Source organism: Vipera berus (genome assembly GCF_964194415.1).
Source record: "Vipera berus genome assembly, chromosome: 1".
Lineage (NCBI taxonomy): Eukaryota > Metazoa > Chordata > Lepidosauria > Squamata > Viperidae > Vipera > Vipera berus.
In genome coordinates, this window is record NC_138202.1 from 125785424 (window position 1) to 125802082 (window position 16659).

The window sequence follows — 16659 nt, forward strand, 5'->3', positions numbered from 1 at the left end:
GATTGAAATCTCTAGAAAAAAGCTTAAAAAGATTGCAGGAAAATTTGAAGGAATAAAGGGGGCGGGAATTTTTGAAAGATTTTGGGAAAAGTTTTTGCAAATATTGGAACTCAGAAAAACGGATTGGACTTTTGTGGGAATTTTGGTTAATATTAAAGAATGTAGATGGTGTACCGTATTTTACAAAAAAATATAAAAGTAATACTGAGCAATTGCTGAGCAACCATTCGAAGTTCCGACCATGAAAAACTTGTCACTCAGTTTCAAAGTTCCAATTTCTACTCCCACATCACCTGCAGTCATGTGACCCCATTTGGGGCACTTAGGAACCAGCCTGGATTTACAGCTATTTGCATGCCCCACAGATGTATGACCCTGATTTACAACTTTTTGCCGTTAATTGGTGTTTACTTAGTTTCCAGCAAAAAATGCCCCATAACAAACAATGGGTTTGCTTAACGACCATGGCATTTTACTTTATGACTACTGTCTTTGTCTTTGGCGAGAATCTCTGTGTTAAAGGTGAATATTTTATCTGGAATGATTCTTGTGTTTCAGTTAGTACCCGTTTTGGCAATTGATGTGCCATTTAAATAGTGAGAAAAGGATATATCTAAGCTTGTGTGGCAAAGAAAAAAGCCATGAGTTACAGATAATAATAATAATAATAATAATAATAATAATAATAATAATAATAATAATAATAATTAATAATAATAATTAATAATAATAATAATAATAATAATAATAAGTAGTAGTAGTAGTAGTAGTAGAAGTAGTTGGAAGGGACCTTGGAGGTCATCTAGTCCAACCCCCTGCTCAGGCAGGAAACCCTATACCATTTCAGGCAAATGGCTGTCCAGTCTCTTCTTAAAAACCTCCAGTGTTGGAGCATTCACCACCTCTGGAAGCAGGTTGTTCCACTGTTTAATTGTTCTAACTGTCAGGAAGTTTCTCCTTAGTTCTAGGTTGCTTCTCTCCTTGACTAGTTTCCATCCATTGCTTCTTGTCCTGCTTTCAGGTGCTTTGGAGAATAGCTTGACTCCCTCTTCTCTGTGGCAGCCCCTAAGATATTGGAACACTGCTATCATGTCACCCCTCACCCTTCTCTTCATTAAACTACACATACCCAATTCCAGCAACCGTTCCCGATATGTTTTAGCCTCCAGTCCCCCAATCATCTTTGTTGCTCTTCTCTGTATCCTTTCTAGAGTCTCGACATCTTTTTTACATCGTGGTGACCAAAACTGGATGCAGTATTCCAGGTGTGGCCTTACCAAAGCATTGTAAAGTGGTATTAAGAGGAAGATTAGGTTTACTTGATTTGAAATTGTATTGTTTGATTTGGATGAAAGAGTAAATTGCTGCTGAGAAATAGAAGACATTTTGAATTAGAACAGGGGTGTCAAACTGCCGACCCGCAGGCTGGATGCGTCACAAGGAAACCACGCCCACTCCATTGCCCGCAATGGGGAAAAAGCTCCAATACGTTGCGCGACGTCACATGATGTCGTGAGTTTCATACGTCTGAATTAGAAGAACATGACCCACGTTTTGGACGGCATTTGTATTTGTGGTAAACAAAGTCAAGGTTTATGTACAATAGATTTAAAAAATCATTGTGTTAGACATGCCATATTGAGAATATAGAATAGCGACAAACCTAGGCTGTGCCTGAAAAAAACTTTGTGGCTTGCAGCACAAGAAGCATTCTATAGATGAAAAATAATAGGCAAACACAACGTTATACTCTAATTATATCAAGGGGAATAGAAAATAAAATCAAGAGAACAACCGAAGGTAGAGGAACATAGTTGTCAGTGGTTTTCTTATTTACAGTTATGAGAAAGATATAAAGTAGATAAAGAATTTACAATATGGCACATTGTATGTGATTTTGAAACAATTCTCTACAGATGACAAATGTGAATTCAAAAATGTATAAATATTGAAATTTGAAACAAAAACAAGGAATATATAAAGTGGGTTAAAATGTTGGTTATAATATGCAGATGGAACAATGGAAAAATATGTGGTTGAAAGAATTGAAACTTATTTAAGGTGCTGGTTCTTACCTATAAAGCCCTACATGGCTTAGGCCCAGGATATTTGGAGGACCGTCTGCTGCCAGGAACAACCTCCCATCGCCCGGTGCGCTCACACAGAGAGGGCCTCCTCAGGGTGCCGTCGGCTAGACAGTGTCGGCTGGCAACCCCCAGGGGGAGGGCCTTCTCTGTGGGAGCGCCGGCCCTGTGGAATCAACTTCCCCTTGAGCTCCGGATGGCCCCAGATCTCCGGTCCTTTCGTTGTGGCCTTAAAACGTTTCTCTTCCATCAGGCTGACCTGGACTGACAATAGGGATTTTTAAGTAGAATATTTTTAATATTTTATCATTTTATCATTGGGGCTTGTTAGTTTAATCTTTTTTAACATTTGTATCATTGTGTTTTATTGTTGTTAGCCGCCCTGAGTCCTTCGGGAGATAGGGCGGCATATAAGTCCCAAAAATAAATAAATAAATAAATAAATAAATGTTATAATCTGAAAGATAATTTTTATAAAATGATGTACTGTTGATATATAACATCATAAAAATCATTTAGAATGCATAAAAGTACTTCAAACTTAGGCTGGTAATGTGAACATCAAGAAGGGTGATTTTATTATACTTGATGGATGTGAAAACAGCTCGAAAATGTTGGGTTCAAATGCATACTTGATTCAGAAGATTTTAAAGATTAATATACAACTGAAACCAGAATTTTTCCTCTTGGGACTAATGGGTGAACAGTTGGAACTACTATTTTTTGCACCTTTTGTTTTTTGTTTTTTACTCTATTTTTAGTTTGTATTAGTCTTATTTTTACCTTTAAAAATTTCAATAAAATTTACACACAAACACAAAATATAGCATGGCTGTTACATACACAGTTTGTATGTAACTTTAATAGGAAATTAAAGGAGGAAATCCTTGGCTTTTTCTGTGATACTAGTCTCTTTCCCAATTGCATTCATGTGCTTCTATCAAAACATCACAAAAAGTTCATGGTTGCCTGCTTCACTAGGAGTTCTAGATACTCAGTATCCCTATAGGACTTCAACAGATACTGCCTTGCATTGCATCAAGCCACTCCTGTGTCTTAAGATGTGAATTCATAATAATAAAATGTTTCCTTCCACATAGCCACTGTAGGGTCGTCTATTATACATATAAGCACTGAACATGATAGCGGCTAGTGTGACAATTCAATCAAATTTAACAATTTCAAAATAAGAGGGTGTGCAGCTTTTTATATCAATCTTGCTCGAATACTAAACATAAATATATTTGCTTAAGTAATTTGTAAAGCATTGCTTTTGTGACTCATGAAATCCTTTCAGAGTATGGAAAATGTTTCTGGATTTGTGATTGGCGATCCAGTGCTCTAATGTGTGTGTGTTTTAGAGAGAGAGTGCAAGTGCAACCTGACATCTCAAACTTTATGGAAAATTTTAAGCACTTTCCTATAGCTTTAAATGAGTAACAGAATAGAAGAACTGTGAAAGACCCTCTTACCTTTTTGTTTCCATCTCTAGGAAATGATTGAAGAGCTTCAGAAGCGTTGCATTCAGCTGGAGTACCCTCTGCTTGCTGAATATGATTTCAGAAATGATTCTGTGAATCCAGATATTAACATAGACTTGAAACCCACAGCTGTTCTCCGACCATACCAGGAGAAGAGTTTGAGAAAAATGTTTGGAAATGGTCGTGCTAGATCTGGGGTTATTGTCTTGCCTTGTGGTGAGTGGATTCTCTTGAAACGGAATGTTCTTTAACATTACCTGATTGAGATTAGATTCTGAGATAATACTAGTAAAAATAGCATTTGTTTCATGGGATGTCCATATTTGTTATCTATTTCTTCCTCTTGCACACTACTCATTTAAGTATCTCTGAGCATCTCATACAGAATTCTTATCTGATTTCTGCACAATTTATACATAAGTTTATAATTAGTTTCAGCAACAGTGGCATGAGTTACTTTCAGACCATGTTGGTATCTTTGGTTTTTTTTTGATAGGGACTAGGTTAGAGCTTTCAAAGCTCTTTTAAGTGGGACATATCTGGCTCAGTATTATTTATTCTCTGAATAGTAGTACATTCCATGCAAAGTTTTGACAAATTTTTGTTTCATTCTCTATAGGTGCTGGCAAGTCACTTGTAGGTGTAACAGCTGCTTGCACTGTTCGTAAGCGGTGCCTGGTATTGGGTAATTCTGCTGTCTCAGTGGAGCAGTGGAAAGCCCAGTTCAAGATGTGGTCTACCATTGATGATAGCCAAATCTGCCGATTTACTTCTGATGCCAAAGACAAACCAATTGGCTGTTCTATAGCTATCAGCACCTACTCCATGTTGGGACACACAACAAAGAGGTCGTGGGAGGCAGAGAGAGTGATGGAATGGTTGAAGAGCCAAGAATGGGGGCTGATGATCCTCGATGAAGTGCATACCATACCTGGTAAAGCCCCAATACCTGGCTATTGTTTTGCCCCAGCCCAGGTTTCATTACTGAATTATAGGAACCCTGATTATTGTGAAATATGTTTATGATACTGCTTTGTAAAAAGTAGTATACCTTTATAATGAATCTAACATATGTAAAATGAAACAATTACATTAGCATGAATGCTGCAGTTTGATACATTTTTAAACATTAAAGATACGCCTTTTATTGTACTTATAGCTTAATGATAATTGCTGCGGATTTTTATTTGTTGGTGGAAACTTTAAAAAAATCCCACTAGTGCATGGTTTTTGGATTTAGATATTAGCCGACTCAGCAATGATTTGCCCGAATTGATACTATTTAATTTTCTGCAGATTTAATTCGTGAAATGAATTGGATAAGGAATACTGTTGTTACAAAACTGATCATGTAGATATATGCATGGAAATCAACTAAACACATCTAATTTTAACATAGGATTCCCATTCAGTGTGATTCTGATTTAATATCACTTATGGCGTGAAAAATTAACATGGTGCTATATTTTTTAAATACTCCTCAGACAGGATCTCACTGGTTTTTGCACAATTCTTTCAGCAAAAATGTTCAGGCGTGTGCTCACTATTGTTCAGGCCCATTGCAAGCTTGGATTAACAGCCACTCTTGTCCGAGAAGATGACAAAATTGTAGACCTGAATTTCCTGATTGGGCCTAAACTCTATGAAGCCAATTGGATGGAATTGCAAAACAGTGGTTATATTGCTAAAGTCCAGTGTGCTGAGGTAAGGAATGTTTTGTTCAGTGCTAGCTGTGCTACGGTGACTCCAGCAAATACGTTCTCCAGCAGCAATATTTTTCCTCAGCTAACTTAAAATTGGGATATAAAACTCTGGACATTTCATACTTGAAGTAAAATTTCTGTATGTGCCTTTTTTTAGAGATCCTGGCTTGATCTGCCTCTTTTTTATGATTTCAGTCTTCTTGTTCCCTATTTGCAACTCCTTACCATAACTCACACTTTTCCGGAGTCTTCTCTCTGAGGGAAAAATCTTCAACAGGGAAGAGAAATGACTTCTCTTTAGTCAGTTGCTGCTAGGGATAGAATCGGAAGTTGATAATAGTTCTTTGTGGAGTTTTAAATAATCAGAAATGTTTTTTTTAAATAAGGCTGCAAATATCTGTCCCTGCCTTATCTTTCCTGCTAGCATACTTTTTTTCTTTTTATAATAGAGTGTAATCTTGTAAACTTTTATCCTTGTCACATTTCTGTTGTAAACTCTTATTGAGCTATTCTTACTAAAGTTTGTACTTTATTGGATATAATTGTAGGTTTGGTGTCCAATGTCTCCTGAATTCTACAGAGAATACGTAGCTATTAAAACAAAGAAGCGGATATTGCTCTATACTATGAACCCAAACAAATTTAGAGCTTGCCAGTTCCTGATTAAATTCCATGAACGAAGGAATGATAAGATCATAGTCTTTGCTGACAATGTGTTTGCTTTGAAGGAGTATGCTGTTAGATTGGGCAAGTAAGTAATCATGAATTATAGATATTTGTGTCTATCAGAAGCAAAAAAAGACTTCTTTCAGGTTGGTGACTTTGTATATTAAATCCTTAAAATCAACAGTATTACTTTTTTCTTATTATATATTCATTTGCATGAAATTACAGGAGTTAATTATCAACCAAGGACAAAAGATTTCTTAAGTTAGAAAGAATCCTTGACAAATAAGTTACAGTACAATCTATTTTCCTACATGTACAGTTATGACTACAAATGCATAATTATTGGCAAGCAGAGGATATCCTGGGCCTTTGAAGTGTGGAGGACTGCATTTCAGAAAGGGGCAATAATTGAGCATTGTCAGGACAAATCTATATTTAATTGAATTTGATTGCAGTTATCTCAAAGCTACATCATTCCTCAGGTAGTTTCCTCTTTTATCCCAATAATTAATGAGAATTCTATAGCTGCTATTGGAAGGTCTCCAGAGGTCACAGCTAAGGGACAATCTCAAAATTGTAATGTATAATATCTTTGCATCTCTGTAAAGGAACAACGTCTCTGCAGTAAGAATATTTGGCTATTGAGAAATTTATGAAAAGGTCCCTAAAGCTGTTTTATGATAATGTAATCTAAATTCAAAGGACAGTTACATTGAAATTATTTGATAATAGGGAGAATAACTTAAGAACACTGCAATATGAATAAGGCTTTTAAGAAACTTGGTTTTGCTGTTGTGTAAGGGGACAGCAAATGAGATCATTAGATAGTATCAACGCAGTGAACAAGAATTTGGGCCACTGCAGGAGATAGTGAAGGACAGGGCATGCTATTATTGCCCATGAGAACACAGTCAGGGGACTTCCGGTGGCTCCGCGGCGACGGAGACAGCCTTCCCGGGCTGCCCGCGGCTCAGCTGTTGTTTTTTCGCCCGAAACAGCGCCGATCAGCTGTTCGGGCGAATTAGAAGCCCCCTCCTCGGGAGAAGAGGAGGGGGTAAGGCCCCAGGTAGGGGTAGAGTTCTCCGGGGCCGCCTGAGCTTGGAGCTTGGGCGGCTGAAGGATTGAACTCCCCCGAAGCCTGGGTTGCTCCCAGCTGGCCAGCGTCTCTGCTCCGGATTTCTTGGAGCAGAGCCAGGCGTCTGCGACCACCCCTGCCTGAAGAAAGGACTATGGATTAAAGGAGCAGGCAGAGCGGTACAAGAGGGAAAGGTGAAGAGGATTATTTTATTATACTCTCGAGCTTGATGGACTTTTTAAACTTTAAGTGAAAGTGCGTCACAATTGAAAAGTAAAAGATGGCGGCTAAACCTCCCCCTAAAACTCTTCGGAGTGGTGGATCTTCTCCGGTGCAACAATCATCGTTACAGGCGCTGCATCCTCCTGATGTATTGACACCGAAGGACTTACGAGATGCGCTGGATAAACATGCCCAGGTACTTTTGGAATCAATTAACCAATCAATGGGTGATAAATTTGCACAGATGGAGGAGAAATTGGAGAAACTGGAGGAGAGATTAGAAGAGAGGATGGAACAGAAGTGCAGCGTGATGAAGGTAGACATTTTGTCCTCAGTGCATAAAGTGGCGGAATGTGTGGAGGATTTAGATGAAAAAGTGGATGATCTGACTCAAAAGAATGCAATATTAGAAGTTAAAGTACGGGAGAATGAAAATTTAAGAGACAAAATGGAAAGGGAGTTAAGCCTTGCTCAATATTATCAGATGCAGTTTGCTGTTAGAATCAGAGGTTTAAAAGAGAACATTAAGGAAGATTTAAAGCAGCTGGTTTCTGAGGCTTTTGAAGTGGTGTTGAACCAGCCAGCATCTGAAATAAGAGCAGCTATGGATAAAGTGTTCCGTGTTAACTCATGGATTGCCAGACAGAGAAAGTTGCCTAGAGATGTGGTGGTTTACTTTGCAAAAAGAGAAATTAGAGATGAAGTTATACAAGCTGCCTATGATGCTAAAGTTGTGATTGCTGATCAAGAAGTCTTGGTTTTAAAAGAAATCCCTCCAAAGATTTTAAGGAGAAGGAAAGACTTCACATTTCTTGTTCAAGAGCTCAAGCAACGAGATATAAGGTTTAGATGGGAGATTCCAGATGGGCTGATGGTGATGTATGAAGGCAAAAGGTATCGGTTGATTACTGTGAAGCAAGCGCGTGATTTCTACAATACTGTTTTAAAAGCAACCCCATTAACACTTCTGGAAGCTGCAAAGGGATCTGGAGAAGGTGAAGGAGAACATCAAGAGGAGGAAACAGAGGAAAATGGTGCTGGAGGAGATCAAGCTATAACTTCTTTGGATGATCCTAGAGAGCAAAGGGTAACGCGTGCTGCTTTAAAAAGAGCAAAGAAAATAAAAGAACAAGACCAGCAAAAGTCTTCAGAATCTTCACAACGTACTCATAGCCAAGCAGTGGGAGGAGCACGGCCTAAAGAAGATAGTCCTATCAAAGCAGTGCTTCAAGAGCTTTGGGAGGATATGCATGGCAACTAAATTTTTGACTTGGAATGTTAATGGACTAAATTCACCACAGAAGAGAAAGAAAGTTTTTCAATATTTAAAACAATTCAAGATAGATGTTATATGTTTGCAAGAAACGCATATTAGGGCTATGGACCAAAAGTTTTTATTGAACTCAAGACTGGGCACGCACTTTGTTGCCTCTGCAATGAATAAGAAAAATGGAGTGGTTGTTTATGTTAAAAGTGCCATAACAGCGGACTTAATTGAAGCAGACAAGCATGGAAGATACGTATTGATAGATTTGTTGCTAGAAGGCAAAAAGACGCTTTTAGTTGGACTGTATGCCCCTAATCAACAACAACAGGCTGACTTTTTTAGTTTACTTCATACAAAACTTACCCAGTTGGATTATAAATCTTTTATTTTTATGGGGGACTGGAATGGTGTTTTGGATGTACAGATGGATAAGGCTGGAGCTTTTAAGCGCATTCCAAGTCATGCTAGACTGCCTAAATCTTTTTTTGAAATGAAGGATGACTTGGAATTGCGAGATATTTGGCGTGAGAGACACTTGCGGGAAAAGGATTATACTTTTTATTCTGATAGACATCAATCTTTTTCGAGGATTGATTTTATTTTGGTGACTAATGACTTTTTTTTGAGGACTAAAAAGGTGAAGATTTGTGCAAGAACTATCTCTGATCATAGTCCAGTTTGGTTAGAGATTGATAAGGAGAAAAGAGATAGGCGCTCGTGGCGCGTAAATGAGAATTTGTTTAGAAATCAGAGAAATGTGGAAGAATGCAAACAGCGGATGAAGGATTTTTTTGTAACTAATATGAACAAAGGTACCTCTATGGATATGGTGTGGGATGCTAGCAAGGCATACATGAGAGGGGTGTTGATATATATGAATAACAGACATAGACGTGTTGTGGAAGCTAGGAGGAAAGAACTGGAGAACGAAATAAAGGAAAAAGAAAAGGCTTTGATTTTGAACTCAGAGGATGTGAAGACTAAGGAGGCTATTAAATTGTTAAGAGGACAATTTGATAAATTAATGGCTGACCAAGTGGCAACCAATCTGCGGTTTGCCAGGCATAATACTTTTTGCAACGCTAATAAACCAGGTAGATGGTTAGCTTATAGATTGAGGAAAAAACAAAGGGCTTCTAATATAGACAAGATTGAGCATAAAGGAAGGGTTGTGTTTCAACAGGACCTTATCAAGGACGCTTTTGTGGATTTTTATTCTAAATTATATGCTAAGGAGAAAATTAATGAAAAAGACATTGATATATATCTGGAAAATGCTAGCATCCCGGTTCTTACGCAAGTACAAAAAGAAGGGATTAATCAACTGATCACAGAAGAAGAAATTTTTACAGCAATTAAGGATTTGAAGGTGGATAAAGCACCAGGTACGGATGGCTTGACTGCGGCCTATTACAAAAATTTACAATTAGAAATGATAAAACCGTTAAAGGAATTGTTCCAGACAATTCAGAGGGGGGAAAGGTGCCACCGTCTTGGAGAACTGCTTTTATTTCTTTGATTCCGAAGGAAGTCCAAGATGCTACTCAAGTTAAAAATTATAGACCGATATCGCTTTTAAACACAGATTACAAGATATTTGCTAAGGTTTTGGCTAATAGACTGATGAGGGTTCTGCAACAGGTGATTCATGGGGATCAAACGGGGTTTATTAGTGGTAGGCAAATGAAAAATAATGTGAGGCATATAGTTGATGTGTTAGAGTTTTTGGAAAGGAACAACCAGATCCCTGCGGCGCTAATTTTTTTAGATGCTGAAAAAGCTTTTGATCAATTGAATTGGAAATTTTTGTTGAAAGTTTTAGAAAAAATGGATTTTGGGGAAAAATTTTTACAACCGATTAGGGCATTATATCAAAAACAAACTGCCCGAATTATAGTTAATAATAGCTTGACAGAAGCATGTAATATTGAGAAGGGCACAAGGCAAGGGTGTCCGTTATCGCCCTTGTTATTTGTGTTGACATTAGAGATATTATTGGTTAAAATTCGGAATTCGGAAAAAATTAAGGGGATTCAAATTGGAGATCAGGACTACAGATTGAGAGCATTCGCAGACGATCTGGTTGTTACAGTGACCCAGCCAGAGAACTCTGTTGTGGACCTGATGGAGATAATAACACAATATGGGAAGGTTTCTGGATTTAAGGTTAATGTACAAAAAACAAAAATTTTGGCCAAAAATATGACATCACCGCAAAAGGCCCTCTTAGAAGGATTAACTGGATTTGAGATTGTTAAAAGGGTTAAGTATCTGGGGGTGATTTTGTCGCCCTCTAATACAAAGCTATATAAAAATAATTATGAAAAGCTATGGGGGAAAATTCAAAAAGAATTGGAGAGTTGGGAAAAATTGCAATTGTCTTTGTTGGGACGGATTGCAGCAGTAAAAATGAATGTCCTGCCTAAATTTTTATTTCTGTTTCAAATGATACCGATTCTTAAGAAAGATTCTAATCTGGAGGAATGGCAGCGAGGTATCAATAAATTTGTGTGGGCAGGGAAAAAACCACGAGTTAAACTTAAGATTATGCAGGATACTCGTGAGAGAGGTGGCCTTAAATTGCCTAATTTTAAATTATATTATGAAGCTGCTGCATTAGTAGGAATAAGTGACTGGATTAATTTGACGCAAGGGAGGTTATTAAATCTTGAGGGCCATGATTTGTTGTTTGGCTGGCATGCATATTAGTTGTATGATAAGAAGGTAGACAACGTGTTTAGGGTGCATATTTTAAGGCAGGCATTGCTGAGAGTTTGGAAGAAGTATAGACGTAAGTTAAGTTGCAAGATACCATTGTGGGCAATTCCAAAACACGCAATAGAAAATATACATGCTGGCTTTAAACATGATGTGACTACGTATAAGGAGATCCTCAGTTTGGAAAGAAATGTTTGGTGTTTGAAATCATATAGCCTCTTGCGAGAAGAGAAGGTTGTTCAAAATTGGTTTCAATATACTCAGTTACGGGCCAGGTGGAAAGAAGACCAGAAAAATGGATTTACAATGACTGATGAAAATTTGATAAAGCAAATTAGAAATCAGGGACCAGCACATATCAAACGGATATATCTTGCATTGGTAGAGATTGACTCAGAAACAGAGCTTGTTAAGGATTGTATGATAAAATGGGCCCAAAACATCCAGGAAGTTATCACAATGGACACGTGGGAAAAGATTTGGGTGAGGAACGTGAAATTTACTCAAGCTCAAAATCTAAGAGAGAACTTTTACAAAATGTTTTATAGATGGCATTTAGATCCTAAAAAGCTTGCAAGTATGTATCCGAATTATCAGCCTAAATGTTGGAGGTGTGGTGATGAAGATGCGACATATTTTCACATATGGTGGACATGTAAGAAGGTTAAGGCTTTTTGGATAAAAGTCTGGTGGAATATGCAGAAGATTTTTAAACAGAGGATAAAGTTTTGTCCGCAACTTTTTTTGTTGGGAATAATTGCAGACGCTACAGTTGTGGACACCAAGTTGATGTTGAACTTAATCACGGCGGCAAGACTTTTGATAGGCCAATATTGGAAGAAAGAGGAACTGCCGACCATAGAAGAGTGGACTTTAAAGGTTTCAGACCTGGCAGAGATGGCGAAGATTTCGGCCTATTTGAAAGATCATTCGCAAGAACGCTATATTATGGAATGGACAAAATGGATTGAGTTTATCCAGAACAAGTATAGGGTTAAGAAGTTTTATGTAGCATTTGAATAAGTCTTCTTTCGTTTTTTTTTTCTTTTTTCTTATCTTAGTTTCTTTTTATACATACTCAATATTATTAAGGCTTGTTTTATCCTTTATAAGCTAGAGAGTGATGGATTTTAGAGTTTATAGTTGTTAGTATATGATTGTTTATGATTGCTTTTTATATATATACCTTGTATTTAGCTCTGGGAAGTCGGGGGGGAGGGGGGGAGGAGGGAGGGGGAAGGGGGGATTTTTAAAGGAAAATTGTATTTTAAAACTTTTCAATAAAAAAAAAAAAGAGAACACAGAGTCAGACACGACTTAGTGACTGAAGAACAAAAAATATTTTCTGATTGAGAAGAACATTAAATATTATGTTTACAGTTATCCATCTGTTTCCTGTGTACAAAAAAGCATATAGTTGATAGAATAATTTGCCACGTGAGGCGTCCTTGGTGCTTCTTGAGCTTACTTGTTTTCCTGCAGACGTTTTATTACCCAAACTAGGTAACAGTGCTGGTCACAATTTGCCATGCGTTTTCCAGCACCCTAAAAATCAACGCTACATATTCAGTTTAACTAATTATCATTTGAAAAACCTATGCAGCAGAAAAGTAGGGTACCTTCACCGCCAGGATAGCTTGCAGAAGCAGTATTTAAACAAATTATTCAAGTCTAGTATCAGAGGCAGAATTTAAATTCAAGATAGAAACTTGAAGGAAAATTGCTGCAGTGTGATTGTTTTACGTAGTGATGTGTTTCAGCCCTTTTTGTTTCTTTTAAATAGTAGTTGCTTTTTGTAGCTTGAACATTTTGGTTGTTACTGTTAGATTTATTTTCTATGTTTCTTCCAGTACCAGAGGTAGCATATATATTTCTCCTATCAGTTTCTCCTCCAAATTTTTCTGCAACAATATCTGTCTGAAGTGGGTTGGGATGAAAAAGAATCACCAACCCAAATTCAGTTAGTGAACTTCTATCAGTCAGCTAAAATTTGAACCTAAGTCCTCCCAAGGTGGCTTTGTCATATGGAATAATTTTCAAAGCCTTCTTTGAGGATATTTTAAATTATTTCATTAATGCTGTAAGTATATTTACTTGGTCCATGGAAACTTCAGAGAAACCATCAGTTCTCAGTTTGTGATTTATTCGAGTTTATATTCATGTATATTAAGCTCTTTTCTTTCTTCTTTTTCTTTCTTTCTTTTCTCTTCTTTCTCTTCTATTGGATGTTAAGTATATATTTCAAATTTGATGCATGTTTTTTTTAAACATGATGTTTAATTTGAATTGTGTTAGCTTTTTATTTTATTTAAATATGTCATATGAATTTAGCAGACGCCTTAGATTATATCTTTGATGGAGTACTTCCACTATTCTCTGGCAGCATCCGTTTACTTTGTCACAAAAATATATGTTGATTGTTAATTTTCAATGTAGCTCCCAGGGAACTATTTTGAGGCCAGAATAATTTAATTCAAAATGTAATTTAGATGTGATCAGATATAAGGGGAAAGAAGAACACAGCTGTTAAATACAAGTTCATTGGTTCAGCTGAAGAAAATACCTTTTTTATTTTAACAGCTGCTTCTCTCCTTTCATGTAGGATTAGTAGATATATTCCACCCACTGATCTGTTGAGTCATGAGGCACACATCAAGCACATAACATTTTACAACTGTCAGGATTTATTTCTGTGGCGGGAGGGGTGTCTGACAGAATGAATTTGTCTCCAGTGAACTAAAAATAAACAAGAAAGAAAAATGCTGCAAAAAAAGGAAAGTTCTTTTATAAAAGTATAGCTTAACTACATAATGAAAGCATGTTGCTGTGCTTTTTTCCCATCTTAATTATAATATATTCACAATAGATTGTATGATGTATCTGAATCCAGGAAGTAAAATATAACTATTTGATCCTTTCTGTGTATGCATATTGTCTCTTTTAGACCTTATATTTATGGGCCTACAGCACAGGGGGAGAGGATGCAAATACTGCAGAATTTCAAACACAATCCCAAAATCAATACCATCTTTATCTCCAAGGTAATGGATTCTGCTCTCCTTGGTATTGGACTAAATTAGAGTGTGGTTCAGCACTCATTTTGAACAATCTATAAATTACTTTTTACTTTTTTTCCATGTTCATGTGTTTTTCATTGTTGGCCACAAGCTAATATGTCTTACTAAGATTTGGTTATCTACATTAATATGAGAATATAGTTTGTTTCCTAAAAGGTGCTTACGCATTACAGGTTGGTGATACATCTTTTGATCTGCCGGAAGCCAATGTTCTCATTCAAATTTCATCTCATGGGGGCTCTCGAAGACAGGAGGCTCAGAGACTGGGTCGAGTCTTAAGAGCCAAAAAAGGTAAATTGAGTCTTGTGTTGCAATATTCTAACATTTTAATGGAACGCTGAAGCATGAAAGTACTATGTTATTTAGCTGACTAAGCACATACTATTTGCTATTGTCCTGTTTTGTCACTGTCAGCTCAAGGTCACAGGTTATGCCAAAATTCAAAATTATTAAAAGTACTTCAGTAGGGGGCCATCTTCTCTTTCCTGCCTAATCATTCCTCCCAACACTTACCGTATATACTTGAATATAAGCCGACTCGAATATAAGCCGAGACCCCTAATTTTACCCCCAAAAAATGGAAAAAGTTGGTGACTCGAGTATAAGCCGAGGCTGGGAAATGCAGCAGCTCACCTTATGCTCCTCTCCAGAGATCTTCCCTCAGCAGCGGCCGGCAAAGTAGCTCGCACGCGAAACAAGCCCGGCAGAGGAGCCGGAGCGGCGAGCAGAGGCGCCCGGCCGAGACGCGCCCCCAGCAGCGGAGCTGCTCCGGCTCCTCTGCCGGGCTTGTTTTGCATGTGAGCTACTTTGCCTGATGCTGAGAAGACCCGCTTGGGCACTCGGGTTGGTGTCAGTCTCCGCAGGCCCTTCTCGTTTCCAGGAACGTCAAGCGCGCTTGGCTCCCCACCCCCACGGCAGGGCAGGGCAGAGACTTGCTCGCCCTTCTGACGGCCCTGAAGAGAAACGAAGGGCTTGCAAACTCCCCGCGAGAAGCTGGGCGAAGCGCGCGGCTGGGCGAGTGTGTGCCTGCGCGCGTATTTACGAAAGAAACGCTCCGAGAGTTCTTCTTTCTCCGCCCCCTTGGGGGGAACTCTAGCGACTGCTGTAGCCGCGCTTCTCTTCTCGGCTCCGAAAATAGGGATTTCTACTCTCTCTCTCTCTCTCTCTCTCCCCTCCCCACCCCGCATTCTCCTGCCTCTTCGATTGCGACAATAAAAGGGCGAAGGGTGCGCTGGTTTCTTCCTCCTTCCTCCCCCCCTCCCCTCCCCTCCCCGATTGTCAGGTGAGGCAGCTGGAGGTCTGGCCGGGAGATTGTAGCCGTTTTGAAACGCCGCGTCTTGAAACGCCCGATCAGCTGATTTTCGGGTGGAAGAGCCGCGGCTTGAATCTGTTTGCATCTGCCTGAATTAGACCGAAACGGCCTGAATTTGACCAGAGTTGCTTTGTAATGGCTGGAGGAACTGCAGAGGAGGTCTTGCCGGGAGATTGTGGCCGTTTTGAAACGCCGCGGCTTGAAACGCCCGATCAGCTGATTTTCGGGGCGGAAAGAGCCACTGCTTGAATCTGCTTGTATTTGTTTGAACTTAACCAGAAACGGCTCGTAATGGCTGGAGGAACTGCGGAGGGAGTGAATGCTCCAGCCTGGAATATTTGGAAAGGCTGGGGGAACCGGATGAACTGCAGCTTAAGCGACTGTTGCCGGAGGAGCCATGGCTTGAAACGCCCCAGTTTTGGGGCAGCGTTTGCTTGTTCCCTCCCTCCCTCCCTCCCTCCCTCCCTCCCCTCTAAATCCTTCCTTCCTTCCTTCCTTCCTTCCTTCCTTCCTTCCTTCCTTCCTTCCTTCCTTCCTCCCTCCCTCCCCTTTCCCTCCTCTCTAAATCCATCCTTCCTTCCTTCCTTCCTTCCTTCCTTCCTTCCTTCCTTCCTTCCTTTCTTCCTTCCTTCCTTCCTTCCTTCCTTCCTTCCTTCCTTCCTTCCCCAGCCCTAATCCGGAAAGTGGAAGGAAAGAAGAGTAAAGGCTGGGCGGAGGAGGAGGGGAAGTTTAAAAAGGGGGCGGCGTTCCCTTTAAAAAGCCGCCCGCCACGCCGCGCTCCCTCGCAGCACTCGCGGCGGCTGGCTTCTTGGCTCCCGGTCTCCCCCAGGCTTCCCGGCTGTGATTGGCGAGCGAGCCTCCCGAGCTCCGGCGGCCGTGACATCAGCAGAAGCGGAGCAAGCAAAAGCGAAGGGGGAAGTCTCCCCTCGTCCCGGGAGACTCTCGCTTCCCCCCACCCCCCACCCTCCCTACATCCCGAGCCTTCCAGATCTTCGCCTGCCTACTCGCGAGCAGGCATGTTTTCCAGCCAATCCGGGCCTGGGAGCAGGGC

General features: G+C 39.5%; 1 protein-coding gene across 1 annotated transcript in view; it reads left to right on the forward strand.

The window, feature by feature from the left end:
* ERCC3 (ERCC excision repair 3, TFIIH core complex helicase subunit) overlaps window positions 1-16659 on the forward strand; it is a 32153-nt gene that overhangs the window by 6002 nt on the left and 9492 nt on the right. Inside the window, exons 7-12 of the mRNA XM_081336472.1 lie at window positions 3577-3781; window positions 4185-4499; window positions 5085-5269; window positions 5817-6019; window positions 14164-14260; window positions 14470-14587. Of these exons, the coding sequence (XP_081192598.1) occupies window positions 3577-3781; window positions 4185-4499; window positions 5085-5269; window positions 5817-6019; window positions 14164-14260; window positions 14470-14587 (1123 nt within the window). The remainder of the gene's footprint in view (window positions 1-3576; window positions 3782-4184; window positions 4500-5084; window positions 5270-5816; window positions 6020-14163; window positions 14261-14469; window positions 14588-16659) is intronic.